The sequence below is a fragment of the Ziziphus jujuba genome, chromosome 5 (genome assembly GCF_031755915.1).
Source record: "Ziziphus jujuba cultivar Dongzao chromosome 5, ASM3175591v1".
NCBI classification, from domain to species: domain Eukaryota; kingdom Viridiplantae; phylum Streptophyta; class Magnoliopsida; order Rosales; family Rhamnaceae; genus Ziziphus; species Ziziphus jujuba.
This window is the reverse complement of record NC_083383.1, coordinates 3086790-3113668: the sequence shown is the minus strand read 5'-3', so window position 1 is coordinate 3113668 and position 26879 is coordinate 3086790. Positions and strand designations below refer to the sequence as shown.

The window sequence follows — 26879 nt, the reverse complement described above, 5'->3', positions numbered from 1 at the left end:
ACTTGAAAAATTATCATAGGTTTCATCAGTAATTACCGAAACCCCTATGATTATCACATTTTATCAATTTTTTGGCCCCCATAAGCCTCCTAATGTGTATTAAATGCAACAACATGCAAAATATTTTTCACTTTATTTGACGGTTAATAAGAAATGAGGGTAAATGAGAAATGGAAGATGGTTCCATTTATTCGACACTTTCATATCCATTTATTTAAATATTTTCCACAACTGCATAATTAATTCCCTCCTGACTACTCTTTTGGACATACTACCATGGAGCTGCATTTTAAAAAAGATTGGAAGAAGCTTTCAAGCTGGGAATAGTCTCCAATTTAAAACTAATTAAATTTCAATGCACACCATTCAAACAAGTTCAAATGGTCCCAAACTAGAGAGCCAATATTTGAGAACTCAATTACCATTCATTTAAATTCTCATCCTTCTTATTTCTTGCTTTTCCACATCTCAAACAATATGGAGAATTTAATAATAAAATTGGATCCTTACACTTCATCTTGACATGAGAATCATGTAGAAAAACTAAAAACTAAATCTGAATTAGCAAGAAAAAAATGTACAAGTATTTTATGAATAAAATCTAGTGAATATTACAACTCCTACAAAAGGCTCTGTTGGTATCAATCCTAATTTGACCCAAAGTTCCCCATTAATGTCAAAATCTCGAACACCAATTGGCACCACAATTGGTATAATGCCAAACTTTAGTTACAGCATTAAAAGCATACGGGGCACCTCCACTATAACGGAGACCAATTTGATACCTGGATGAAATCATACGAAATATCTGCGGTTAGTTACAATATTTAGCATACAAGTTTCAAAGAAACTAATTAAATACCTAGAGTATCCACAAAGAAGTATAAAGGTTCAAATCTAACAATTGAGGCAATAGCTCATACCCAGTAATAATAGAGGAAAGTAGTGAAACACACTTGCCTTCATGAACATTAAGGTAAAACCCAATTTCGTGGCCTGTGCCATGCCAATAATCAAGACCTTTTTTCTATAGTGGAACTCAAGCAAGAATGTCTAGGGCATTACTTGAAGGAAAATGAACATGTACCTTCCTATCACATAATCTTACAAGAATATAGTCAATACATTTCATTTAAAATGAAATATATAATTTAAAAAATAAAATAAAACACCGTTGGTTCCATTAGGAAATTGAGCATTCCCAAGTGCACCCTTGAGGACTTGCAAAATGAAGCAAACAAACTTACTTTGCAAGACTTGAAAAAATATAATCATAATAATGATAATAAAAAGGAAAAATAAAATAGATTAGCACTTACTGCAGTATAGCGTTTTCAACCATATCACTTTTTAACAAGAAGTATAAAACATTGGGGTATTATTATTTTATTTTGTTTAAGAAGTTATAAAATTCTTGAGAATGATTCAGATTATATTAGTAACAAAAATTATTTGTGTATGACATTGGAATTGGATTGCACCTTGTTATTTATTGTTTCTGGTGTTGGTTTAGCCATTGCATTAATTAACCATTTTTTTTATATATAAATAAATTATATGTTTATTTTCCTTTCTAAGTACTTCTTTATATCTATTTATGCATAAAACAAAATAATGGGAAAGGCAAATATCAAGAGATACTTATAATTCGATGATAATATATTCATAATTATCATGATTAGATCCATCCTCAGTTTTCTTAATTATACAATAATGATAAAAATAAAAATAAAAACTTTGATTTAGAAAGCAAATGGTACGGTCACGCTTAAAGCACCACAACCACAAAAGAAGCTGGGAGTGTCCAACTGGCTGCTTTAATACCTCACCAATCAATACAAGAGGATGATAAAACCTAAAAACCATAAATTTTTGGTACAAATTTTTCAATCACAGCCATATAACTTCCATAAGGCTTTAGGTTCCTTAACCTTTTGAGTGGATGTGGGAATATGACATCCAAATTTATAGCATCTTCTTTGATAATGTTAGAGAGAAAAAGAAATTATTCTGATAGGGGCATGAACTATGTCAACAAGGCAACCTGTCCTTGTCGGTCTCTTTTACTTCAATCATCTTTTTATTTTTATTTTTATATTTGCTGCTACAAGCAATTGCCTTTTCTATATGCCAAGAGAACTTCTCTTTTTATTCCTTCCATAGAAAGTGTCCGCGTAACCATATAACATAGAAAAATATATGCAGTAACTTTACGACCTCACACTTGTTGGAGAATTTAAGTATAAGTTGATAAAACGCTTCCAAAGATGAAAAAATCAAAAACCACCACAGGCTTCAAGACGTATCAGTACTAGCCAATACTCAGATTGAAAATCCGATAAGACATAGCATTAACATACAAAAATAGTGCTACTGATCCTCTGATTCGCAGGTCCAACCAACAAATAGTACACGGAAAAATCGACTAAGACGTGTCAACAATGATGAAATAAAATGTCAATGCATAATAACCAGCATGGCAGGTGAACCATACCTATAAAAAGGTAAGCAGCACTGTTCCAAGCCCAAAGAGACTCCAACCAATTCCAGAAATCACCCACATCAATGCTGCTAAAACCTTCAAATGCACCGTTGAAAACCATAAATGTTGCTGGTGGAAATCCCATAAATCCCAAAACAAGATTACGAGATACTCTTGAAAAGTTTCTCGAACTCGGAACTCTAAGATCAAGCTTCAAGGGATGAGCCAGTAAACATATTGGGACAATAAGTAAACCCCAAATTTCTGCTGTAGCAAAGTTAATGACTAACATGAGACATAAACCAATGAAGGCAACTGAGATAGTCAATGATTTCAACATTATCAGCTGCTGGAATACCAAATTTCCATAGGGGGTTTAAGGATCTAGCCACTTGTCCTGCTGATTCGAGTAATTCTCCCAAAATCTTTAGCCATTTGGAGTCAAGTACAGACCATATCTTGTCCACCTTTGCCCACAACCCTTGCCTATGTACAGCTAAATAGTTCACAATATTGATGAGGTCAAGGTTTGGCATCTGCCCATTTGATGCCTCGGCATAGATGCTAAGGCTGTCCTCAGATTGTTCCTTTTTATCCACAACCTTAATGACAAGGGCTGCAGCCATAGTCCTAGCACGTCAAAATTCATCGTATATCTTCCTTTCAGCAATTGGGTTCTCTTCCACTTCATGCACATTATTGATTTCAAGACATATTTCCACATCTGCTATGCACAATCTGGTAAATAGTGGTGTGCGATATTCTCTTAGCCATGCAGCAACTGCTGCATATTCTCCATGCTGGGAATTAGCACCCAGCCAAATAAGATCCTTGGCCAGCCAAGTGACACGGGTGAGCAAGGAAAATACCAAGTATGCAATGCCCAAAGACAAAGCCTCGCCCTGATTAATTTTTGCTAAATTGAAAGGTGTTACAAGGACAATTGCTTCCTTCCCATCACGACGTGGTGCTCTTATTATTCCAACAACATTGGTGCTGAACAACTGATATTCTGTTCAGTTTTTCCAGAATCTGGACCAGAAAAAAAATGCAATGGATGAAACTGAACAGCCTGAGGCCGGAACTTGTGATAGTTAACTTTGGTACCCAAGTCTGACATATACTGTGCTATCAGTCTTTACCTCTCTCTGAATCAAAAGATTTAAGAGAGAACCAAGTAAGAACACACTTGCATAGGATTTCTTCTTTTCCTAGGTTATCTACATTATTAAGTCAAGCTAAGGGAAGCAATAAAAATGCATTTGCAATAGAGAACATAAAAAATATCCTAGGAAATAGGAGAGGTCCCATAGTGCAAAGTGCATATAATTTCCTACAACTATTTTGCTAAATGTCTTGAGAAAGTTGAATAACAACGTATTAGAATCTCTAATGCACTAAGTTACAGCAATAACACCTTTAATATAGATCAGCAACACAGAGAAAGAATTAAAAAGAAACATTAAATTTGTTTAACCAAATTTTCAAAGCATGTAAAAAGAAACACACTTCAACTCACATCAAATCCCCTAGATACATGAGCTTGGCTACAACAAGTTGATCTAGATACTTAGAAAACCAAGCTAACTTCAATCTTATTGTTCAACAATCTTAGAGGTGGGTACCCTTATATATATATATATATATGCATGTCCAGTAATAATCATATAAAAATTTAAAAAATTTGCTAACATAGTATAGAGGATTATTCGGTGCTAGAGCTATAAAACTATTTTAAAGTAATTTTCTAAAAAAAGGAACTAGCATTGTTTCATACTGCAGATACAAAATTGAAGCTGTTAAATTAGAATTCACAGAATTAAACCGAATAAGGAAGCACATACATTCCTGCACCTCGAGATTTGGAATTGAGAGCAATTACGTCCTTCACCCATTTATTTGCCTCCGATACATCCTGCCTGGAGAGCATGGGATTCCCAGAACCTGTTCAAGTTAACATTAAAAATAATTTGAAATAATCACCACAGTTAAGCAAACTTTAACTGCACTTTGATTTTTATTTTATGGTTTTTACAAGGAATTGAAATTGACTTGGCATGAGGGCATTTTCAAATATGTAAGTGTTATTGGCAAGAACCGGAAGCAGCAAAAGAGCCAAAACTCCAACAGTACAGAAAATAATGCTGAAAGCACCCAAAAAGGAGGAGGAAAAATCCCACGTCTAATCAGAATACTTCCGGCACCATATTAAAAATTGGATCTCAGTCGATTAAGAAAACCAACAGCATACAAATAATACAGAAGAAAGAGTACCTGAAGAGGAGGCTGTGTGAGAGAGGAGCAGGCTCTGGGTTTTTTGGGGGAAGTGTGAGGAAGGAGAAGAGAAGAGCTGACTCTAGGAAGGAGAAGATAGGAGCCGGCTCTGGGGTTTTTTGGGGAAGGGTGAGGAAGGAGAAGAGAAGAAAAGCACTTCGAAGGAAGTGAAAGAAAGACAGGCAAAAAGTAAAATTTGATATCAAGGGCACTTTAGGAATATTTAAAAAGAAGAGGACAAAACAAAAATAAATCATGAATCGATGGTACATATCGTTTAACCTTTTCAAAAGGATAATGGACTAAATTCTCTTTCTCATAAAAAACCAACACTGATATTAGAAAGAGGATCAAATCTAAAGACAACAAGCTTGAGTTCGAAGAAAGCAATGCTCAGATCTTCACACTAATGCTCGACGATGCCCATCTTCAATCCCGTCTTTATTTCTACGAGTATCGAAATGCTTTTACCTTCTCACTTGTGGTTATTTCTTCTCTGCTACTTCAGAAATACTTGAATGGTGGATCGGAAGAATCTGGGTCTTTAGCAAATGGTGGTTTTGTTCCGGTTCTACTAAGATTTATGGGTGTTTTTAAGTTTCTAACGTTGCTCGCCAAGGTTTCTTTTGAAAAATCAGCATCAAGGAGGCTGGAGAAGCCGTGAATAAAATCACCAAAAATTCTGAAAACGTTATCAAATTGGCAAAAAAATTTGAATACTGTAGGGCCTTTGGTAATTACCGATGAAACCTACGGTAATCAATTTGTCCTTGTTGGTAACATTACCGTAGGTTTCATCGGTAATTACCGAAACCCCTGTGGTAATAACATTTTACTAATTTTTTTGCCTCCACAAGTCCCCTAATGTGTGTTAAATGCAACAACATGCAAAATATACATTCTTCAATGATCCTAAGGAGAAAAAATTCAAAAAGTTCAAAAAGTTCAAAAAAAGTTCTCAAATTGCCAAAAAAATTTATTACCGTAGGGTCTTCGGTAATTACCGATGCAACCTACGGTAATCAATTTGTCCTCGCTGGAAATATTACCGTAGGTTTCATTGGTAATTACCGAAACCCCTGTGGTAATCATATTTTACCAATTTTTTAGCGTCCACAAGTCCCCTAATGTGTGTTAAATGCAACAACATGCAAAATATACTTTCTTCAATGATCCTAAAGAGAAAAAATCCCAAAAGTTCTGAAAAAGTTCTCAAATAGGCACAAAAATTTGATTACCGTAGGACGTTCGGTAATTACCGATGAAACCTACGATAATCAATTTGTAGCTGCTGGAAAAATTACCTTAGGTTACATTGGTAATTAGCGAAACCCCTATGGTTATCACATTTTACCAATTTTTTGGCCCCCACAAGTCCCCTAATGTGTGTTAAATGCAACAATATGCAAAATATACTTTCTTCAATGATCCTAAGGAGAAAAAAATCCCAAAAGTTCTGAAAAAATTCTTAAATTGGCACAAAAATTTAATTACCGTAGGGCCTTCGGTAATTACCGATGAAACCTACGGCAATCAATTTGTCCTTGCTGGAAAAATTACCGTAGGTTTCATCAGTAATTACCGAAACTCCTATGGTAATCACATTTTACCAATTTTTTGGCCCCCACAAGCCCCCTAATGTGTGTTAGATGCAACAACATACAAAACATATATTCTTCAATGATTCTAGAGAGAAAAAACCCCAAAAGTTCTGAAAAAGTTCTCAAATTGGCACAAAAATTTGATTACCGTATGGCCTTCGGTAATTACCAATGAAACCTATGGTAATCAATTTGTAGTTGCTGGAAAAATTACCGTAGGTTTCATCGGTAATTAGCGAAACCCCTATGGTTATCACATTTTATCAATTTTTTGACCCCCACAAGTCCCCTAATGTGTGTTAAGTGCAACAACATGCAAAATATTTTCCACTTTATTCGACAGTTAATGAGAAATGTGGGTAGATGAGAAATGGAAGATGGTTCCATTTATTCGACACTTTCATATCCATTTATTCAAATATTTTCCACAACTACACAATTAATTCCCTCCTAACTACTCTCTTTTGGACATACTACAATGAAGCCGCATTTTAAAAGAGATTGGAAGAAGGTTTCAAGCTGAGAATAGTCTCAAATTTAAAACTAACTAAATTTCAATGCATACCATTCAAACAAGTTCAAATGGTCCCAAACTAGAGAACCAATATTTGAGAACTCAATTACCATCCATTTAAATTCTCATCCTTCTTATTTCTTGCTTTTCCACATCTCAAACAATATGAAGAATTTAATAATGAAACTGGGTCCTTACACTTCATCTTGACATGAGAATCATGTAGAAAAACTAAAACCTAAATTTGAATTAGCAAGAGAAAAATGTACAAGTGTTTTATGAATAAAATCTAGAGAATATTACAACTCCTACAAAAAGCTCTGTTGGTATCAATCCTAATTTGACCCAAAGTTCCCCATTAATGTCAAAATCTCGAACACCAATTGGCACCACAATTGGTGTAATGCCAAACTTTAGTGACCGCATTAAAAGCATACGGGGCACCTCCACTATAACGAAGACCGATTTGATACCTGGATGAAATCAAACAAAATATTTGCGGTTAGTTACAATATTTAGCATACAAATTTCAAAGAAAATAATTAAATACCTAGAGTTTCCATAAAGAAGTATAAAGGTTCAAATCTAACAATTGAGGCAATAGCTCATACCCAGTAATAATAGAGGAAAGTAGTAAAACACACTTGCCTTCATGAACATTAAGGTAAGACCCAATTCCGTGGCCTATACCATGCCGATAATCAAGACTATTTTTCTATAGTGGAACTTAAGCAAGAATGTCTAGGGCAATACCTGTAGGAAAATGAACATGTACCTTCCTATCACACAATCTTACAAGAATATGGTCAATACATTTCACTTAAAATGAAATATATAATTTAAAAAATAAAATAAAATACCGTTGGTTCCATTAGGAAATTGAGCATTCCCAAGTGCAATATGACCCTTGAGGACCTACAAAATGAAGCAAAGAAAATTACTTTGCAAGACTTGAAAAAATATAATAATAATAATGATAATAAAAAGGAAAAATAAAATAGATTAGCACTTACTGCAGTATAGCATTTTCAACTATATCACTTTTTAACAAGAACATTTAAAAGTAGTTGATAAAGTAGGAATTAACATATCCATGTCAAGGTTCATTTTAAAAGTGGAAAACCCTTTATTTCTCTTGATATATTGGAATTTGTTATGCATAGAATGTCATGCTAGCTTTTGAAAAAGTAGGAATTAGCATATCCATGTCAAAGTTCATTTGAAATTGGAAAACACTTTATTTATCTTTATATGGTGAAATTTGCCATGCTTGCTTCAAAAGCAGGTTGTGCCCATGCAATACAACTTAAGAACCATTACCACTCATGTACATAAATGACAATGTCAGAGATACCTCTTTTGAAGTTCAAAGATATCATATAGAATTTTCAACCATTACCACTTATTATCATATAGAATTTTCATTTGAAGTTCACAGTACCTTTTTTACTGCACGAAAACTCTCTAGCTTATCGCTTGCAGTCACCTCTGTCAGTTTAAGTGTTTGCCTGCAATCATTGCATCATTATTTGATTAGTGTGTATTGAAACTGCACAAGCAGAGCATTGGACGCAGACACATAGAAATATACACAAGCTGTGTACTGACAAGTTGTCTGATATGGTTTATGTCCTTTTACATTCCTCTTTCAGGCAATATTTAGGCCACAATACATCTCAACTAGTATTTCTATCAAATGTTAGATGTTGCATAACAACCTAAAAAAACAAAAAAAACAAAAAAACAAAAAACAAAAAATGAACTTACAATTGTTTTTTCTTAGTCACTTCGTCTCCCTCCAAGAAGTAACCAGAAACCCCATGTATCTCCTGCATTTGTATATGCACTAAAAGCTTAGACATATTTTTATTTATTTATTAGTTTTTCTGTTTTCATAAAAAGCTTTTCCTCCAAAAATGGTATATTGACTACTTGTCCAAGAAATAAACAGATGCACAAGTTTCACGAACTACCTGCTTATCCAACCAGACAAGATATTGCACCATTATAACGCCATCTCGAATGTTTGCTTTTTTCAAACTTTCCAACTCCACTGGGTTCTAAGTTTTTAAATAATCAGTTGTAAATAAAATAAGGAAAAATCATAATTCAAACCAAATAAATTGATTGCAAAAAATTTATTCAGTCTAAGATATCAAATTGCAAACAGAAAATTAAACATGACATGTTTTACTGGAAAATGAACAAAAGTCAAATCCTTGGATAAAATCATAGGTTTAATTATATAAAGTTTTTAAACATTTTAAATTTCCTCATTATGAAGGGTTGTCTGACTATTTGAGGGCTATCTCTAATTGGCATTGCCACCTTGTCTTTTAAAGGGCAAGGTATACAGTTCAATAAAGCATCCAGGATAAGAAGTAACCATCCCTTGAAAAGAACAAACTTGTAAGAACTACCAAATTTAAAAATAACTTCTTGTCTTCTACATATTGTCTAAGAAATATGAAATGGACATTTTACATATTACATCTTGACATATGTCCAACCGTACGCACCAATCAAAATATGTATCTTAAATATGAACATAAATCCATGACTAGAAATGCATGGTCAAGTTTAACATACCTAGCAAACATGCTCTGTAGTATGCACCAATTTAAGGTCGGTTTTATTCAGTATCAAACAATGGCGCTTTCCCTTTGAACCAGATTTGACAGTTGGACCAGCACCAGGAGTATAGAAGAAAAACAACCTCAAATTTTCCTTGTTTTGAAAAATTGAACACATGGTGTACCCATAATACCAGCTGCTTATGCTATTTCTGGATTTTCCTCAATATCAATTTCAACAAAGTGTACATTTTGATCAAACTCGTCAATCACCTACCATAAAAGAAAGTTATTAAAAAGAGGTTACTGCATTCTATATGAGGCATCAACACTAAAATAGACAGATACAGTAAAGCATGTGTTTCTTCACACAATGAGATGTTACCACATAAAATTGGTTTTTCATCATGTCATCCCAAATATTTCTGGCCACCTCCAAATCACATTAGACATCAATCATTGTAAGAGTTGATAGTGGCATTGAGATTGAACGTCATGCAAAAGTGAAACATTTTTTTATTTGCATACCTTACTAAGAATTGGCTTCAAAGTCCTACATGGACCATATGTTGGAGCTGTATATAGTACGCATATAAGCCTTGGACTTTCATGGTACAACTTACTTAAAAAAAGGAAAAAAAAAAAAGGGAAGAAATTTTACAAGATTTGAACTAATAAAATATATCAAACTCTCAATAAATAATAGAACACAATATTCATTATATAAATGTAACATCAAGGACAAAGAAAATACACCTGCCCCTTATGTTTTGTAAGAGTAATGTCAAAACCCTCCTGAACGTCCTTGTCTGTGAGTTCCTTCTTAACCTCCTGAGTTTTGGACTGTCAAAAGTAAAACTTATGAGGCCAAATTTTAAGGACATTCATAGAGCTCGGAATATAACACAACTTTGAATTGAAACTAAACAATAAAATTTCTATAATGATTCATATGCATTTAACATTATTGGAGGAGAATAGTTGAAAACCAATTCAGTGCATTATAATTTTTCAAATAATAATAAATTTTTTTGAGAAAATGAGATTTTCACTCTTCATGTTATTTAGTTGTAAAAATTTTGTCTTACAACCATAGCAACATTAATGCAGCTGTATATCGGACTTATTATTATCATATAGCAAATACACCTTCCTTTCGCAAATTTGTTTTAGGTAGATTACCACCAAGAAATATAACTGCTATCAGAATTCTTATGGTGAATTACCTGCTCTATGTAGAATTCAAATAATCAACTCACAGAGTTTACTGTAGTTGATAGAAGATCTTCAAAACTCTTCAATTGAGGTGCAACCATTATGCAGAATTTGTCAGGAGTCAAATTTCAAATGTACAAAACTAGTATCTCAACCTAACCACAAAAATTAAATGTTGTTCAATGTAGAAAACATATGAATATTAATTTGAGCAACAAATGAAATATAATGTCCGACTTTTATCCAATATCACAAGGCAAAGAATATTAACTCTAAAATATATAATCTTCTTGATGATTATTGGAGAAATTTCCAATTGGATCATCAAAATTTGCAAGTGGGATAGTCTGAGGGGGCTTAATATATAGAAAAATGGAATAGGCATTAAAATTTTCTAATATGTGATTATCACATTCTGCCATCGATATGTATTTGTAGCAACCTAAGAACTAAAATTATGATTTAATATATACATTTTTTTCTTGAATGAATCATGACTAAAATGTCAGGACCCGTCCAAAATTTCTCACCGGAACCCTAGACAAGCCCTGATCTCAGGGAAACCCTACCGAATGGAAAATCCGGCAGAACCTCCCCTAAGGGTTGGACTTACCACAAATTTTCTGCACTGAAAACACACTTCTATATTTATCCCCTTATTCCTCCCACAATACTACAATTTGATTCCACAAATTTACAGCACCAAAAAAAAATAACAGTAAATCAGTGCATAATTAATAACTACATGTCCAATACAGTATACAGAGCATTATACAATTAAATGTGAAATTAATACGATGACAGATAAAGAAGTAATACAAGATGAAGAGGAAAAAGGGAAGAAATACTTCTTGGACTTTCGGCAACGAACTGAGACGTTGGGCTCGCCCCGAATGATCAAAGTCTCCCAACCTGGACCTAGGGGAACAGAATTTAAAAATATGAGATGCTAATCATCTCAGTGAGTGACCCTATCTACTGTACACCTTTAATATTAATAATATAACAAATAAAAGGATTTAATTAATCAATACCAAACAGTTAAATAAATAAATAATAATAAACATTTGAATGTAATAATTTCTCTCAAAACCCTTACTATTCACTCCGTTGGAAATGTCCCCCTTTTTAAAACATTTTCACAAAACCCGACTGTTCGTATTCCCCGAAAACCAAAGAATCAATTAATTTAATAAATAATAGATAAATACCCCAAATATAAATAAAATGTAATAAAATATAATAAATAATTTTTGAACACTTTGGGGCTTGAAATTTCTATCCGAAAAATTTATACTTGACGCACCACACCATATACCAATGATGCCCTCTGATACCCAGCGTCCCCAGCACCGACTGGCAGGGAGGTTAAAGAGAGAAACTTGCATACGGCGCTTCGGCGTCCCGACAGTGTCGCTGCTGAAACCGTCATCCCAACCACGGAGGGGGGCGGCTATGGCCAATATCAAACTTGCCTGCGCTCGGTCCGATGGCAACTCACGGGAGACATAATAACTTGCGCGCTAATCCACATATACAACCAGAACACCAATACTGTATGAGTGAGTCTAAAACCAATTATTAAATTAATTATTACCGTACCGATTTTCCAAAAAATCACCGTGGAAAATATATCAGTTTTCAAATTCACCATCCCACATTTTCCTTTAATATTTCCAGTACGAAACCATCGATAACAATATACCAATAATTTTCTCAAAACACAAAATCCATCAAATAACATTCCACGGGCATAATTATTAAATTTGAAGTCACCACTTTAAACAAATATTTTCCTTAAAATATTTAAACCAATTATGCCCAAAAAACAATATAAAAATCCAAACACAATTAATTAATGAAAATACTTTGCTCATGTGTAATAAATACAATTAAATCACGATAATAAAAATCGGGGATTTCTTAATAATCCAAAATTCCGTTTAGCACCAATAAACATATACGTACTTATAAAATAATATTTTTGCACAATTATAATTAAATTTCCACCACATGAGCATAATTCCAGATATCAATTTAACACCAAATAAATATAATTAATTATCCCAAAATATTTTTAAAGGTGGGTCACTCACCTGGAGCATGCAATTAAACCATGATCCACCATAGGATCGATTCCACAATGCATCCGTGCTCCTAAAACAACAATATTACACAACTCAAATAAATTAATATTTTATTCGGATAAATAATATCCGGTACCCGGGGGGTAAACACAAACGTTAACCAAAATTGACGAATAATATACCGAATCGAAGCTTGAGTGACGAGGATTACGAATCCGGTCTTACTTCCCAGAGATCGAACCCGAGGTGGCCGGAATCTCGTCGGAAAGCTTTCGAGATTCAACTCTTCGATTCTCTCAAACCGTCATGAATTTGAGAAAAAGAACACCAGATTTGGATTCAGGGGGTCGGAATTAGTGGAGAAGGACCGGTGGTGCAACATGGTACTCATCGGAATAGTGATTTCTCCGGCGAGCCGCCGCGGTCATCGGCAACCGTCGCCAGCAGCGGCGCGTTCGGTGGCCGATGGCTGAGATTTTTGGGGGTTTTGTAGATCAAGGGGAGAGGGTTCCAACGGGACCGGCGGTGAGGCAAACGGAGGCCGATCGATAGAAAGATCTGGGTTTGAAGATTTTCGGCCCCTCGTCGGAAAATACTCCGATCCCGGCGCGTCGGAGGTCCCGTGGTCGTGAAATTTGGTGGGTAGGCCGGAATTCCCATGGGTGAGAGACCGGTCAGGTGCGTGTGGCTTGAGGTGGCCGGAAACTGGGCAAATCAGCGGTGGCCGGTGGTGGAGGGGAAAAATCACCGTCGCCGGAAAACGCTTCAATCCAGGCCATGAGATTTGGGTGGCCGGTCGGAATTGAGGAGGCGGAGGCAGTGGGGTGGCGCGTGTGGCCCTCCGGTGGCCGGACGGTGGCCAACCGGTGGTGGCCGGTCGTTTCTCTCTCTAGCTCTCTCTCTTTCTCTCTCGTCCCCCGTCGTTTTGCCAAATAAAAGCCACCGTGGGTGACACTGTTCACCCACGTGGACCTCTCAGATGTCGACACGTGGCATTACTGTTCACTTAAGCCAGATATAATAAAATATCAGGGTATTTGAAAAACTTCACATGCCCATAACTTCTTAACTAGATGTCCAATTTAAGCGTGCCGCTAGTCTATGAACTCGTATCGATGAGCACTTTACAACCATACAAAAGTCAAAGCAAAATTATAAAACCATAAAAAGTCAACTCCCAGCACCTTTTGGACAGTTTGAATCTCGACTTGTTTTGCCCATAACTTTCAAACTGTTGCTCTGTTTTCGACGTGCTACTAGTGTACGAACTCGTGCCAATGTGTGCTTCATAACGGTACCTCAGTCAACCTAGAATTTCATCCGAGTCAAAAAGTCAACTTTTGACCCCTTGGGTCAACGGTCAACCTCGGTTAAAGTCGGAAAATTTCCGTTGTACTTTGGGACAGGGTGTTACAAAAAACTCTGTAAAGGTAAATGAAATAGAAATATATTCCAAATATTTATGTCTTTCATTGATAGTAAAGTTGTGTAAAGTTCATTTAAATATACTTTTGGTTTCATATTATACCTCCTTTTTTGAGCCACCAATCTCCACAATAACTTATTATGTCTTGGCAAGATGAAAAATGCAATCCTAAGATAAACCAAGCCCATGAGTTATCCTTTGAAAAAAACATTATAACCCATTGTTACCAATGCATGTAATATATATATATATATATTTATATATATGTATAATAGTTTGTGCATGAAAGAAATAAAAAATAGGGGCGTAAATTTACTTTTTCACTAATTAAAATAGAAGATGAAAGAATGGATTTATATATCACCTTTAGGCAATCCTATCCATAAATGTTAGAACCATTTGCTTTCAATTGTTAAAAAGTCCATTTATTTTTCCAAAAATACCAATGCATAAAATAGAAATTTCACATAAAAATTAAAAGTCATTCTTCCTCTGTTTCCAATGATACATTTCAAGAACAAACATCCCATTATTTTCAATTAACATCTCCAACTAGATAAAAAAAAGTAGTGGTTAATCTCCAGTTGATCATAAAACATATTGAAATTACCTAAGAATTCATAATTCATATTAAAAAATATATATATAGTTTACAATCAAGTACCTTGATGCATGTTTGGAGTTGAGGCAATGGATTCAGAAAGCCATAGGCCTTAGATGTTGGAATTGTTTCATAGACATATTTAAAGAAGCAAGATTTGAGGTAGAGAGGAAATGAAAAAGAGTCAAACTAAGATTGAAAACTGTTGAAAGTACATATATGTGAAAATCTTACTAATCATAATAGTCTGCCTCAAAACTATATCTTCTTCAATATATATATATATATTTATATATTTATCATAGTCAATATTCTTGTACAAACAAATAATCGTTGAAACTAAATTTAGAATCTTATTCAAACTTAAATTTGTTTTAATTTTGAAGATCTTAAAAAGCTAATAGAAAAATTATGGCCAGATTCAACAATCTCATTATGATCATATAAGAACCATTGCTTCCCCTCTAAAAAATTCCAAAAACTATGTTTGACTTTTTCCACAAAGATCATAAAATAAAATTGATACTCTAAAAAAATTCCCAAAACTATGTTTTACTTTTTCCACAAAGATCACAAAATAAAAATGATATTTCCTATCAAACAGCCCTTTGTTCTTAAACCTCATTCATTTTTCATTCAACGTCTCCACATTGATATAAGGCATTGGGACTATAAATTATATCTCCAAAAATATAACATATCTTTCACATTTTTCAGATAACTTTTAAAGACCATAAAAACCTATAATGAATCAAATGAAAATTAACAATTACCTTTTTCTTCTTCCAATATTGCAATACCTGAAGGGTGGGTCTTGAAATGATGTTTTATGATGCTATTAATATCTGTGATGTTATTGACTTCCACGGTTGTCTAACCATCCAGTTGTGGTCTATTCAGTTTTGAGGTGCTTATAATACAATGAACAAAGAAACTTTGCATCTCAAAGCATCCACTCCTTCGCACCTGGTTAACTCGCCCTATCTCCTTGACCCATCCCCCCAATGCCAAAATCCCAAACCCCCATCTAATTGTTCCCCAACAGCTGATAAAAACAAAATAAAAGTAGACCCAGAAGAAGAGAAGGAGGAAGGACCAAGGGTTTTGTTGTAGATCTGCTCGCCAACCAAATAGAATGCTAAGGCAGTGAGTCCAAGGCCAAGATCCAGAAGAATGTGGCAGAGCTGAAAGAACTCTCCAGTAGCTACCTCACCATTCTCTCACTTTCTATTCCTCTATTCTTCATGCCCTGTTAAAAAGAAAAAATGAAATAGCTTTTCTATTTTAAAAGGGCAACTTGGGAATATTAAAAATTAAAAGGGTAAAACGAAAAAATTTGAGAGGATGAGGCTAGATTTCATTAAGAGCTTTTCAATAGGGGTATAGGGCCAAATTCTCCAAAATTAAACAGTTGTGACCCAAAAAAATTAAAATAAATAAAATTTGTTTATCCTATTAAGAAAATTTGGCACCTTTTTTTTTTTTTTTCTTTTTTTCTTTTTTTTGGCAAAGAAGAAAAACAATTCATTTATCTAAAGCCAAGGCCTCTGAAGTTGAGCTTTGCCCCCATAAACAATGAGAATGTACTAACTCATAAAAATCAAATATAAGCTTATTTAGTAAACATAGAAAGTTAAATATATAAAAATTATTTTAATGTTTTTATTTTTGCAATCAATGATTGAAGCGAAAAGTAAAATATAAAAAATGTTGATGTTTCCGTTATTTTTGCTACCAATGCGTTTTATTAGTTAACGAAGAACCGTTCTTAGCTAAAGAAAAATACTAACAAATATCATTAATATCTTAGTAATCTATTATATGAGGGAATAATAATAATAATTATAATAAGTGTGTCTAATAACGGTAAGACTTAAGAGTACATGTAATTTTTTTTTTTTAAATCCATTTTTCAAAGAGTACAGGTAACTTTAATAAATTTTTTAAATAGTACACTCTAATATATATTTTTTTTTGTAATATAATATACTCTACGGTAATTATTATTATTGTTGTTGTTACAATTTTGTACAAAGTTGATTTCATTTGTTAATATATACATTTATGTTACTTTTCGCATTAACTTGTCATGTTACCTATTATTTTATTTTAACCATTATTATAAACATAAATTCAAAAAAAAAATTATTATAAACATGCAATAAATGTATTTTTACCATAACTTATAGACGTTCATCTCATGGGTTGCAAAAAGATCATCTTAAATACTTTAATAATTCATTGACAATTCTAACCAACATGAATACAATACGAGAGATATATCATTGGATCAATTTCAATTTTTAGAATATACAAATTTAGTTAAATATATGTACGTTGGGGAAAAAAAAAAAAAGAAGAAGAAGAAAATCTCTGTGTTTTGCAATAATAATAATAATAAATTATAATAGATTTGCCAATCAACTCTTATGAAAAAAAAAAAAATCGACCTGTTTGTTTGTTTTATTTTTTTTGTTTATATTATTATTTTTTAATATTACTTGTTTAAAATTTCTTAAAATGTCAAAAAGGAAAATATTGTTTTTTTTTTTTTGAAAGAGAAAATATCGTTGCAATATTCCTGTCTTCTGCGAAACGAGTAACGTGGTTGACCCTTTCCCTCGTTTTATCTGAATCCGAGGAGTGAATGGAGAAGAAGAATCAAAATCCTCGACCTCCTACTCCGATGCCCTAAGCGTGAACCGAGGCCGCCGCCAAGCTATCAGGTACTTTCAACAATTGAATCTCAATCTATACGTTAAATATATTTGCCATGTTAATGATAGAGAGGACAATTCCGGTTTGGCTAAATCGATTTGGAGGTGGGTCTTGTGCTGCATAGGTTTTTGGATCATAGAAATGGCAGTAGTTTTTTCTTGCGAGTCTATGGAAGATATTAAAATACATTATAAAGATGTTATAAGAAGTGGATTAGTTTATATTTTCAATTACTTTTTACTTTTTCTGATTTTGCTCATCAATAAGAAACTAGAAGTTTTAGAAGGCTTCTATATAAGAGAGAATTCCTGTAGTTTTCCTTTTAATGATTCACATCGATTGGTGGGTTAGCCTAGATTAGGTGCAGTGATCTATAACTTTAGCTTAGTGGGTAATTTTCCCAGTAACTCAACCCGATTTTACCGAACGAACAAATGAAAATAAATAATAATCCGAAGTTTCCCATTAAGGCAGTTGGTTTCCTGCCCACATCAAATCAATTCTAAGAAAGAATGTAATGCTTTGCCTTGAGAGCTGCATCTTTGGTGTCTTAAAAACCATCTATTTGGTGGTTCTCTGGTGTGATTAATTGTATACGATTCTTTTGCTTGGTTGCCTATCTCTACCCTGCTCCCTTGGGAGTGTTTTTTTGTTCAGCTGTTCAAAGACGTTTCTTGCGCTTCCATTCTTAGTTATAGGTTTGTGGTATATTGTCTGTTGGGGAAAAGAGAATGTGTTTCATGAAGTTGGGAGCTCCCTCTCTTTTGGGATATGTAATTTTAAGGGTTTAGGTAAGGAGAATGGTTACTATATTTTTCCCTCTCAAATGCAACATAAATATGGTTCCTTTAATTTTGTAATTTGTTTACCTAACTAGCAGGACCCGGATCTCTAACCAGTATATTGCAAGGTACAAGTGTCACAAAATTGTTCAGAACGAATGAGCGTATTGTTTGTATGAATGATGTTTGAAGCCTCTCTACAAGCTGACATGTCAAATAAAATGGCATCAACTATTTTGAAGATGGTGAACAGTACTTTAGACTGGGTGACATTGGCTTTAGATGCCCCCTCAGCTCGAGCTGTTGTTTTTGGAGTGCATATTGGCGGTACGCTTAATATCCTAATAACTGTTAATATCCTTATACTTCTGTACTAATAATTGTTTTGATACACTAAAATTTCTTTCTCTGGGTTATTGTTTGAAGGACATTTATTTGTGGAAGTTCTTCTTCTGGTGGTCATCCTTTTTCTACTTTCCCAAAAAAGTTACAAGCCCCCTAAGCGGCCTTTAACGAATAAGGTTTATTGACGTTCTAACTACAACTTATTCTTTTTCCTTTTATTTTTGATTTTTTATTGACCACTTATTCTTTTTCCTTTTATTTTTGATTTTTTCTTGAATAGGTGTTTCTCTATGTTCTGATGTCTTTCTATGTCTTTGTCTTTAACTTACCCTCTCACGTCTTGTTCTTTCTCTCCCTTAGTATTCTACTACCGCAGTAATATATCTAAGTGGATATCTGCGATGTGGTGACTGGATATTGTGTCTAAGATATAATCTCAAGTGTATTTCTAAAAGAAGATTTCTGTAATTGTTTTGATGTTAGGTTTTCTTGGAGAAAAGTTAATTTATAGCTGTATCTGTGCTATTAACAATGCTTTTCAGATTTTAACTTTGCCCTGTTTTAACAATTGGTATGCCTCTATGCTTATATGATGATATCTTGTATCAACCTAACTTCATCAGTGCGTCTGATGCATGTAGGAAATAGATGAGCTATGTGAGGAATGGGTTCCGGAACCTCTTATTCCTCCTATCACAGAAGAGATGCAGTTGGAGCCTCCAGTGTTGGAAAGGTGAAATCATTCGTTATTTCTTCATAAAATGATTCTATTTTATTCTTGACATTATTCTTTTGCTTCTTTGTTCTGTTTCTTACACTTTTTATATCAGTTTCATGTTCTCCTTACAATCCCATCGAAAACTTGTGGTTTCTTAGCTCATATTCTCTTTTTCAATCATTTGCTTTTACTCAGTGCCGCAGGACCACATGCAATAATCAATGGAAAAGACGTAGTGAATTTTGCTTCAGCAAATTATCTTGGATTAATAGGACACAAGAAGTTACTTGTAAGGAGTACCCTTCCCATTATTATAATTTTCCTTGTTCTTTTCATAAACAATATTGCATAAATAGAGTATTCATAGCTATTTTACCCCAGGACTCATGTACCTCTGCGTTGGAAAAATATGGTGTTGGTTCCTGTGGTCCTCGTGGTTTCTATGGAACAATTGGTATAACTGAGCTGCTTTCAAATGAATTTTTCCTTGCTTTTGACATGTTGGATTCTTGTCTTGTAATATTTTTGTCCTTTTCCTTTTTTGACTTAGATGTCCACCTCGATTGTGAGGCGCGAATTGCGAAGTTTCTGGGAACTCCTGATTCAATCCTTTATTCTTATGGGCTGTCCACCATGTTCAGTGCAATTCCAGCTTTTTGCAAAAAAGGAGATGTGGTTGTTGTGTGAGTACGCATAATGTAAATTATATGATTATTTTGGTACTTTTTTGCAACTGTAATAGAACTTGTTTAGGTTTTGAATCAATTGAATTATTTGAACAAAGCAAAAAAGTTTTTATATGCTATCTTTTAGGTCTATATTTTGCTGGTTTTCAGATCTTTCGATTGTTACTTTGATTATTCACAATGAAATTGGTAAAGCGGGTAATTTTAGGTGTTATACGCTTCTCTAGCCTGTATCTCATTGCTTGGATTCTTTTCAGATGATATAACAATACTGTCATATGATAAAACCTAGGTTACATTTAACTTCCAAAATGATATTTCATCGCATTTACCAGTAAATAACGTCCAATGGGACTGACTTGTTATGTGACCTTATTTATATTAGAATGTACCCAGTGTCATCAGTATGTCCTTGTACCCAGTGTCATCAGTATGTCCTTTGGGTTTTGACTTTTTATATGTTTTCTCATTTTGAGAGTCCTATAGAGTGCTATACATGTATCAAGATGTGATGAACTGTCTATCGTTCACCCACATACACCCTCAAAAGTGGTCACACGCCTATTCTCTAAGAAGTTTCTAGATCTTACATATATGTTTATTTGTTTTGCTGATAATATAGCTGTTACAATAGTTTTGAGTAAAATTGAATTCATAAATTAAAGCAGTTCCTGTTTTTCAATTTCCAGGGATGAGGGAGTGCATTGGGGAATACAAAATGGTCTGTATCTTTCTAGAAGCACAATTGTATATTTCAAGCACAATGATATGGAATCTTTAAGAAGTACTTTGGAGAAAATCACTGCTGAGAATAAACGGGCTAAAAAGTTGAGGCGCTACATTGTGGTTGAAGCTGTGTATCAGGTATGTTTGCTCCGTTCTGTATCAGGTGTTTAAAAGTTGTACTTGTCCAAAAAATGTGGATGTATTCTGCATTTATATGTTACATTTTAATCAATCACAAAACTGCTTGATTGGGAGATATTGATAAATTGATTCTAAAATTTTAGAATTCTGGCCAAATAGCCCCACTAGATGAGATCATTCGACTGAAGGAGAAATATTTTTTTCGTGTTTTATTGGATGAGAGCAACTCACTTGGTGTGCTTGGGAAAACTGGTAGAGGTCTGACTGAATACTCTGGAGTTCCGGTATTCTTCTTTTTAACTTTCCATTTTCGTATTAGTTTTTAGTTACTAAATTCCATCCACAATCCATATGTGACTAACAATGGAATGGTATTGCAGGTTGGAAAAATAGATATTATTACTGCTGCAATGGGACATGCATTAGCCACAGAAGGAGGATTCTGCACTGGAAGTGCAAGGGTCATTGATCACCAAGTATGGTAACAGTAACTTATAGGAACAGCCTTACATTTAACAGACTTTCTGTTGATAGATAAAAGTCCTAGCTCTCCTCCATTTAAACACTTCATTTTGTTTACAAATACACTGCGCACACAAACAAAAATAAGGACACAAACAAACATAATGACACATAAACATGTGTGTTTGCATGCGTTTGTGTGTTGTGCGCACGAGCGCAATTACATTATCTTGCAAGTTCCAATTGCTAATGTCTCAATACTAACCCTTGCAGCGACTAAGCAGTTCTGGATATGTCTTTTCTGCTTCATTGCCCCCATATCTTGCTAGTGCTGCCGTTACTGCCATTGATGTTCTGGAGGAAAACCCTGATTTAATAAAGAAGCTGAAAGAAAACATTGCTTTATTATGGAAAGGTTTGTTATGATCTAACTAAATATTCACTGAGCACTTGTAGGCATCCGTCTTTTCTGTAGCCATATAAAAAAATTGCCAGTGAAGATCTGATTTGTGCCCATTTTTTACGAGCTCATCATTTCTTCAACTATATTAACTTTTGTGTATATTTATTGGTTACTAAAGGATTATCTGGCATAACTGGGCTCTCAATGGCAAGCAATCCAGAATCACCCATTGTTTTTCTCAAATTAGATAAGTCAACAGGTTCTGTGAAAACTGATTTACATCTGCTTGAAGATATTACTGACCGTGTAAGTAGATAAGTTTTCATTGCTTTGATCCTTATTAAAAGTCCATTGTTACATCCTTTATATACTCTAATTCCAATGGTTCTTCATTTGCAGATGTTGAAGGAAGACTCTGTATTTGTAGTCACCTCTAAGAGATCGACACTTGATAAATGCCGTTTGCCTGTAGGAATTAGATTGTTCGTTTCTGCTGCCCATTCGGAATCTGATCTGGTTAAGGCATCTGAATCATTGAAAAGGGTTGCAGAATTGGTGCTGAAGGATCATTCTTGAAATGTTCTCTAGTGTATCTCTCTCCATCTCTCTCACTGTGATTCTGTTTGCCCCCCAACAACCAAGTTTCTTCATAAGGGCCTCTGTTGGTTGAACAATTTTGTAATGCGGGCAGGCTGACATAGAAAAGGCCTCCTGTTGTTGATAATCTATGTAATATCCTTGTGTGTTTATCTTAGATTTGCATTTTTTTTTTTTTCTTTTAATGTTGCCCTTTCGAGATATGAGCAAGGTTTACATAAACTCAAAAGTCTTAGAACGCTTGGAGTCTTGCTATTTATATAGTGCATCAGGTGCTGGGAGATTTTTTCATTGCTACAAGTACATTTTTGTTCTTGTTTTCTTAGATTTTTTTTTTTTTATTAGTTTATTTAAAGAAAGATGAAAGGTCTTATTGCTTTTTCTGCAATAACCTTCTTATTTGATCTCTCTCATTGACAGAATGTGTGTTAAAAGTTTAACATCGGACTCAACCTGTGTTCGATTAGAATTAATATACAACAGCAGGTATATCGAACCACGAATTTTATGAATAGTGTCTAGGACCGGCTGAACTTTATCTGGGGGCCTTTTAGTATTTTTATGTGAATAATACTAATTAATTTTATATTTATTTTTTTTAAAAAAAAAAGTGACCTAAGTTTTGTGTTATATGTATTTTTTAATTTTTTTGAATCCAAAACTTCACACATGCAATGGATGAACATTGCATGTTGCTCGGAGGGAATTATATTTACATAGAAAAAAAAAAAAAAAAAGTGAACAAACCCATAGAGGTTTATTAAATGAAAAATGGAGAACATTTTAAAATCTAAAATGAAATAATCATTTTTTAGTCACCGTAAAAAATAATGAAATAATCATTTTTTTAAAGTATAATTAAGCAGTTGTAAAATTTTAGACACCATAAAATTTTGGAACATTTTTTTTTTTTTTGGTCATATAAAGGTCCCTCAAAAAAAAAAAAAAAAGGTCGAACACCGAAAGTTATTAAAGAGAAAGGCAAAAAAGAGGTTAGGTGGGGTCGGTGGGGAAGAGAGAGAGTGAGTGAAACGTGAGAGTACGAAGGAAGTGTAGTTTGAGCACAAGGCAGAGCGTTATGTTTGTACTTAATAGTTACCCAAAAACTGTTCCAGTTTAAAGTCTTGAACGGCGTGGCGTGTTCGTGTTATATACTTCATCTTCGGAAACTCAAAAGACTTTACAGTCAGAAATTGGGTGGCAGAGAGTTCCGAAGGAAAAAATAAAAATGTCGGGAGGAATCGCGCCTGGCCGTCTCGCCGAGGAGCGAAAATCCTGGCGTAAGAATCATCCTCATGTCCGTACTCACTCTCTATAATCTTTTATCCCTCTCTTTCTGTCTCTCTTTGTTCCTTACTTCAAACTTCTTAGTTCTTCCTCCATCTTTTATTTATTTATTTATTTATGTCCTTTGATTTCATTTATATAGGGTTTCGTGGCGAAGCCTGAGACTGGTCAGGATGGGTCCGTCAATCTGATGGTCTGGCAATGCATAATTCCCGGAAAGCCCGGTGTTAGTTCTCTTCTTCTCCTTAATTATTATTCTTCGAACTTTTAACACGATGGGTCTCCTGGCCCTCATACTGCTGAGCCATTAGCTTTAACGTAATGGCTTTATTTTTGCTCCTTTTTCACTTTGCCTGAATCGCCTATTTCCCCATTTTTTGCTCTCTCTCTCTCTCTCTCTCTATTTATTTATTTATTTGTTGTGTTTATTGTACTAATTCTTATGGATGTGAATTTAACTTAGACTCATATCCAGCTATTTGGACCGCAACTATCTTCAGGAATTGTTAAAATTATTTGGGCAGGTGATTTTATTTTGATACTGATTCTGTCTTAGCGGCGTTATCGAAGTACATATCGGTTTATTTGAAAATTGGTTGCGTTTATCAGTTGGGTAGTTTCCTCATTCTAGTTTTCGGCGGAGGGATTTCAGAATTTAAACTTAGTTAATGATGTTTACTTAGTCTATGATATTTTTCAAGTGTTTTTGGCTCTAGAACTTAGAACATCTCATTGCATTATCAGTTTACTTCTGAATCTCGTAAAGTATGAGAAATTGCTGTCACCTAAATCATCTTGAATAGAAAAGAATTCTGTTACTAAGATCATATTGCGATGTGATATGAGGTAGTGAATTAAACTAACCTCTAAAGTAGCCTTTTGGTTACATACTGTGTGGTTATTGTCTACTTTTCCGTGTGCTACACTTTTATGCGGTCATGAATTTTGCTGCTGCTGGTGTAACTTTTTCATGTATGGATTGCATGGTGTCCTAGTTATAAAAATGGTTGCCATTAGCAGTTTACTTACTCTACCTTGATGGGTTTATATAATTTACTCTATATGTGTGGCGATTATGTTGGAAGTATTGCAATTGACAAACTTTAGGTATTTGTTTACGAAGTTGCATAATTCTAGTAAAATAGATGCTAAATTCTTGGATTAATATTTTGGTTTATTGTTATCTGCACCTTATAGTTTTACATGGTTTTTTCACTTATGCATACGCTTATTGTTGTTTTGTTCCCTTTCCAAGACTCTTTTCTCCTTTAGCAACATGAATACTTGTTTTATTCCCTTTCCAAGCCTCTTTCTCCTTTAGCAACATGAATACCTGTTTTATCCCCTTTCCCTTTCCAACCTGAATATTGATTGGTATTTATTTACCTTCTTAATAAATAACACTGCAGACTGATTGGGAGGGTGGCTATTTTCCACTTACGCTTCACTTCAGTGAGGATTACCCCAGCAAGCCCCCTAAGTGCAAGTTTCCACAGGGTTTCTTTCACCCTAATGTTTATCCTTCTGGAACTGTTTGCCTTTCAATCCTCAATGAGGACAGCGTAAGCAATCAGCTTTTATCTAAATCTGCTGAAGTAGCCGGAGATTGTATTGCTTTGTTGTAGATACTCCCAGTCAGTAAACCTGCTTTCATCTAATGTAAATTCTGTTGCCATGCACAGGGGTGGAGGCCAGCCATTACAGTGAAACAAATTCTAGTTGGCATCCAGGATTTGCTAGACCAGCCTAACCCTGCTGATCCAGCACAAACTGATGGATATCAGCTCTTCATTCAGGTCTTTTCATATTTTAGTATATTAATTTCTTTCTTTTTTATTTAATTATTTTTAGTTTTAACTATAGTAATGTTATGTAGAAATATTATGGTCACTATTTTAAGCAATTTTAGCCGGATGTGCAGGAACCAGCCGAGTATAAGAGAAGAGTGCGGCAGCAGGCAAAGCAATATCCTCCTCTTGTCTGAGGTCTACTTCTGCTAGACATGATTAACTCCATGTATTGGTTGAAAATGAAATGCCTGAGTCTTTATGCCAGACCGAATCAACCATCACAATTAGGGTACTAGTCGATTGGCAAACTATTATTGAAATTGTAGAATTACCATGTTTAATGTTGTTGCTATTCTAGTATATGTGACATGCTTATACTATATATGTTCTCCCCCGTTAATATGTTCGTATTATCAATATTCTTTTTTTTTTTTTTTTTTGAAATTCTATAATTCCTAAAGATCGAAAAGGTTTATATATCACCAAACTTGTCAAAAGGCCTGTCTGCTTCATATTGTTTGCTGGGGCAAGTTTGGACGGCTTGTTTAGCCCGCAGATAAGTGGAACTGATCTGACACTTTCATGTCTATTTTGAATTGGTTTCAAGCTGGTCTGTTGTCTAGCTGAACCTTCCGATAAGCCAATGGGAAAACTCAACTGCAAGCCGAAAGTGTTGAGGGAAAATTTCAGTCAAGGGAAGCCAAGTCAGATTCATAAATGGTACCTTTGCCAACTGGATTTGGGACGATTTAATAACAAAAGTTAAGCTAGAAAGCGTGAAAAACTAAGAGATCCTTGTAGTCTACTGTTTTCTTAAGCTAATCAAATACTCGTAGTCTGTTTTTGGTTTAGTAAGTGATCAGTTTCTTAATTATAACAGTACGTTTTACAATGCTTTTAAAGCTTATTACAAAAATCTCCAATTATATGATTTATACATACAAAAATCTCTAATTATATGATTTATATTCCGTCCTTGATTTTGAACTATAAAACGACACAATACAAAAGCTATACGTAAATATATACACAAATTCTTTCCTTTCTTATTATAATATACCCAATTGACTAGGTATAAATTTGGGTAACGTGTATAATGGGCCAGATTTAGTAAACGAAGAATAAATATAAGTCACGTGTACGTTACGTGCGAACATATTGCTTTTTGAAATGTACGCATGTAATAAATTATGTAATAATGTACATGGTCAACCATGTAATTCCATGACATGGAAGCATCAAACATGTTGAATAGACACCCAAGGAGGTGGATCAAATGGAAAGAAGCCGCCGACCCTGGAAGCATCAAACATCATGTTGAATAGACACTAAGGAGGTGGATCAAATGGAAGGGAGCCGCCGACCCGTACCTATTTGTAGGAGTTGTGGGTTCGATTCCTATCATATCCTATTTGAGTTTTGATATAGATTATATATATATATCACTGTAA

At 34.3% G+C, this 26879-nt stretch overlaps 3 protein-coding genes, 2 long non-coding RNA genes and 1 pseudogene across 6 annotated transcripts; 2 read left to right on the top strand and 4 right to left on the bottom strand.

Moving 5' to 3' along the window:
- Positions 1–535: 535 nt before the first annotated feature.
- Positions 536–1220, bottom strand: LOC132803836 (uncharacterized). Its single transcript, XR_009639059.1, has 2 exons — positions 924–1220; positions 536–785 (listed from the first exon to the last, which is right to left on the bottom strand). It is a non-coding gene; the product is annotated as an uncharacterized LOC132803836 (long non-coding RNA).
- A 418-nt stretch (positions 1221–1638) lies between these two features.
- On the bottom strand, positions 1639–4951 carry LOC107419954 (uncharacterized; annotated as a pseudogene).
- Positions 4952–7126: 2175 nt separating this feature from the next.
- Positions 7127–8877, bottom strand: LOC112491996 (aminopeptidase P1-like). The gene is made up of 6 exons (XM_048476020.2): positions 8845–8877; positions 8639–8700; positions 8313–8379; positions 7732–7786; positions 7520–7555; positions 7127–7344 (listed from the first exon to the last, which is right to left on the bottom strand). Exons 1-6 carry the CDS (start codon positions 8875–8877, stop codon positions 7148–7150), a joined length of 450 nt encoding a protein of 149 aa, XP_048331977.2. The 3' UTR covers positions 7127–7147.
- A 524-nt stretch (positions 8878–9401) lies between these two features.
- Positions 9402–15984, bottom strand: LOC125423028 (uncharacterized). The gene is made up of 3 exons (XR_009639104.1): positions 15547–15984; positions 10201–10287; positions 9402–10066 (listed from the first exon to the last, which is right to left on the bottom strand). It is a non-coding gene; the product is annotated as an uncharacterized LOC125423028 (long non-coding RNA).
- A 1308-nt stretch (positions 15985–17292) lies between these two features.
- On the top strand, positions 17293–22651 carry LOC107420013 (long chain base biosynthesis protein 1). Of its 2 annotated transcripts, none has more exons than XM_025074968.3 (13): positions 17293–17499; positions 18391–18600; positions 18700–18794; positions 19260–19351; positions 19532–19625; positions 19718–19790; positions 19887–20019; positions 20712–20886; positions 21033–21173; positions 21270–21365; positions 21625–21766; positions 21933–22060; positions 22154–22651. In XM_025074968.3, the coding sequence occupies exons 2-13, from the start codon at positions 18453–18455 to the stop codon at positions 22328–22330; spliced, it is 1494 nt and encodes a 497-aa protein (XP_024930736.1). In that variant the 5' UTR covers positions 17293–17499; positions 18391–18452; the 3' UTR covers positions 22331–22651. The 2 variants fall into 2 exon arrangements, with proteins under 2 accessions (XP_024930736.1, XP_015884359.1); XM_016028873.4 differs by having other exon boundaries at positions 17294–17499; positions 18372–18600.
- A 755-nt stretch (positions 22652–23406) lies between these two features.
- On the top strand, positions 23407–25841 carry LOC107419968 (SUMO-conjugating enzyme SCE1-like). The gene is made up of 5 exons (XM_016028812.4): positions 23407–23648; positions 23781–23864; positions 25048–25200; positions 25321–25434; positions 25560–25841. Exons 1-5 carry the CDS (start codon positions 23580–23582, stop codon positions 25620–25622), a joined length of 483 nt encoding a protein of 160 aa, XP_015884298.1. The 5' UTR covers positions 23407–23579; the 3' UTR covers positions 25623–25841.
- The last annotated feature ends 1038 nt before the right edge of the window (positions 25842–26879 follow it).

Coding starts and splice junctions, on each gene's coding strand:
- LOC107419968 (XM_016028812.4), top strand. CDS start 23,580: ATGTCGGGAGGAATCGCGCCTGGCCGTCTCGCCGAGGAGCGAAAATCC. Junction 23,649..23,780: donor GGCGTAAGAATCATCCTCAT/GTCCGTACTCAC, acceptor TCATTTATATAG/GGTTTCGTGGCGAAGCCTGA. Junction 25,201..25,320: donor CAATCCTCAATGAGGACAGC/GTAAGCAATCAG, acceptor TGCCATGCACAG/GGGTGGAGGCCAGCCATTAC.
- LOC112491996 (XM_048476020.2), bottom strand. CDS start 8,877: ATGGTGCAATATCTTGTCTGGTTGGATAAGCAG. Junction 8,701..8,844: donor TTGTCTGGTTGGATAAGCAG/GTAGTTCGTGAA, acceptor ATACAAATGCAG/GAGATACATGGGGTTTCTGG. Junction 7,787..8,312: donor GTTTTCGTGCAGTAAAAAAG/GTACTGTGAACT, acceptor TTCATTTTGTAG/GTCCTCAAGGGTCATATTGC.
- LOC107420013 (XM_025074968.3), top strand. CDS start 18,453: ATGATGTTTGAAGCCTCTCTACAAGCTGACATGTCAAATAAAATGGCA. Junction 20,887..21,032: donor TGGTTGAAGCTGTGTATCAG/GTATGTTTGCTC, acceptor CTAAAATTTTAG/AATTCTGGCCAAATAGCCCC. Junction 21,174..21,269: donor CTGAATACTCTGGAGTTCCG/GTATTCTTCTTT, acceptor ATGGTATTGCAG/GTTGGAAAAATAGATATTAT.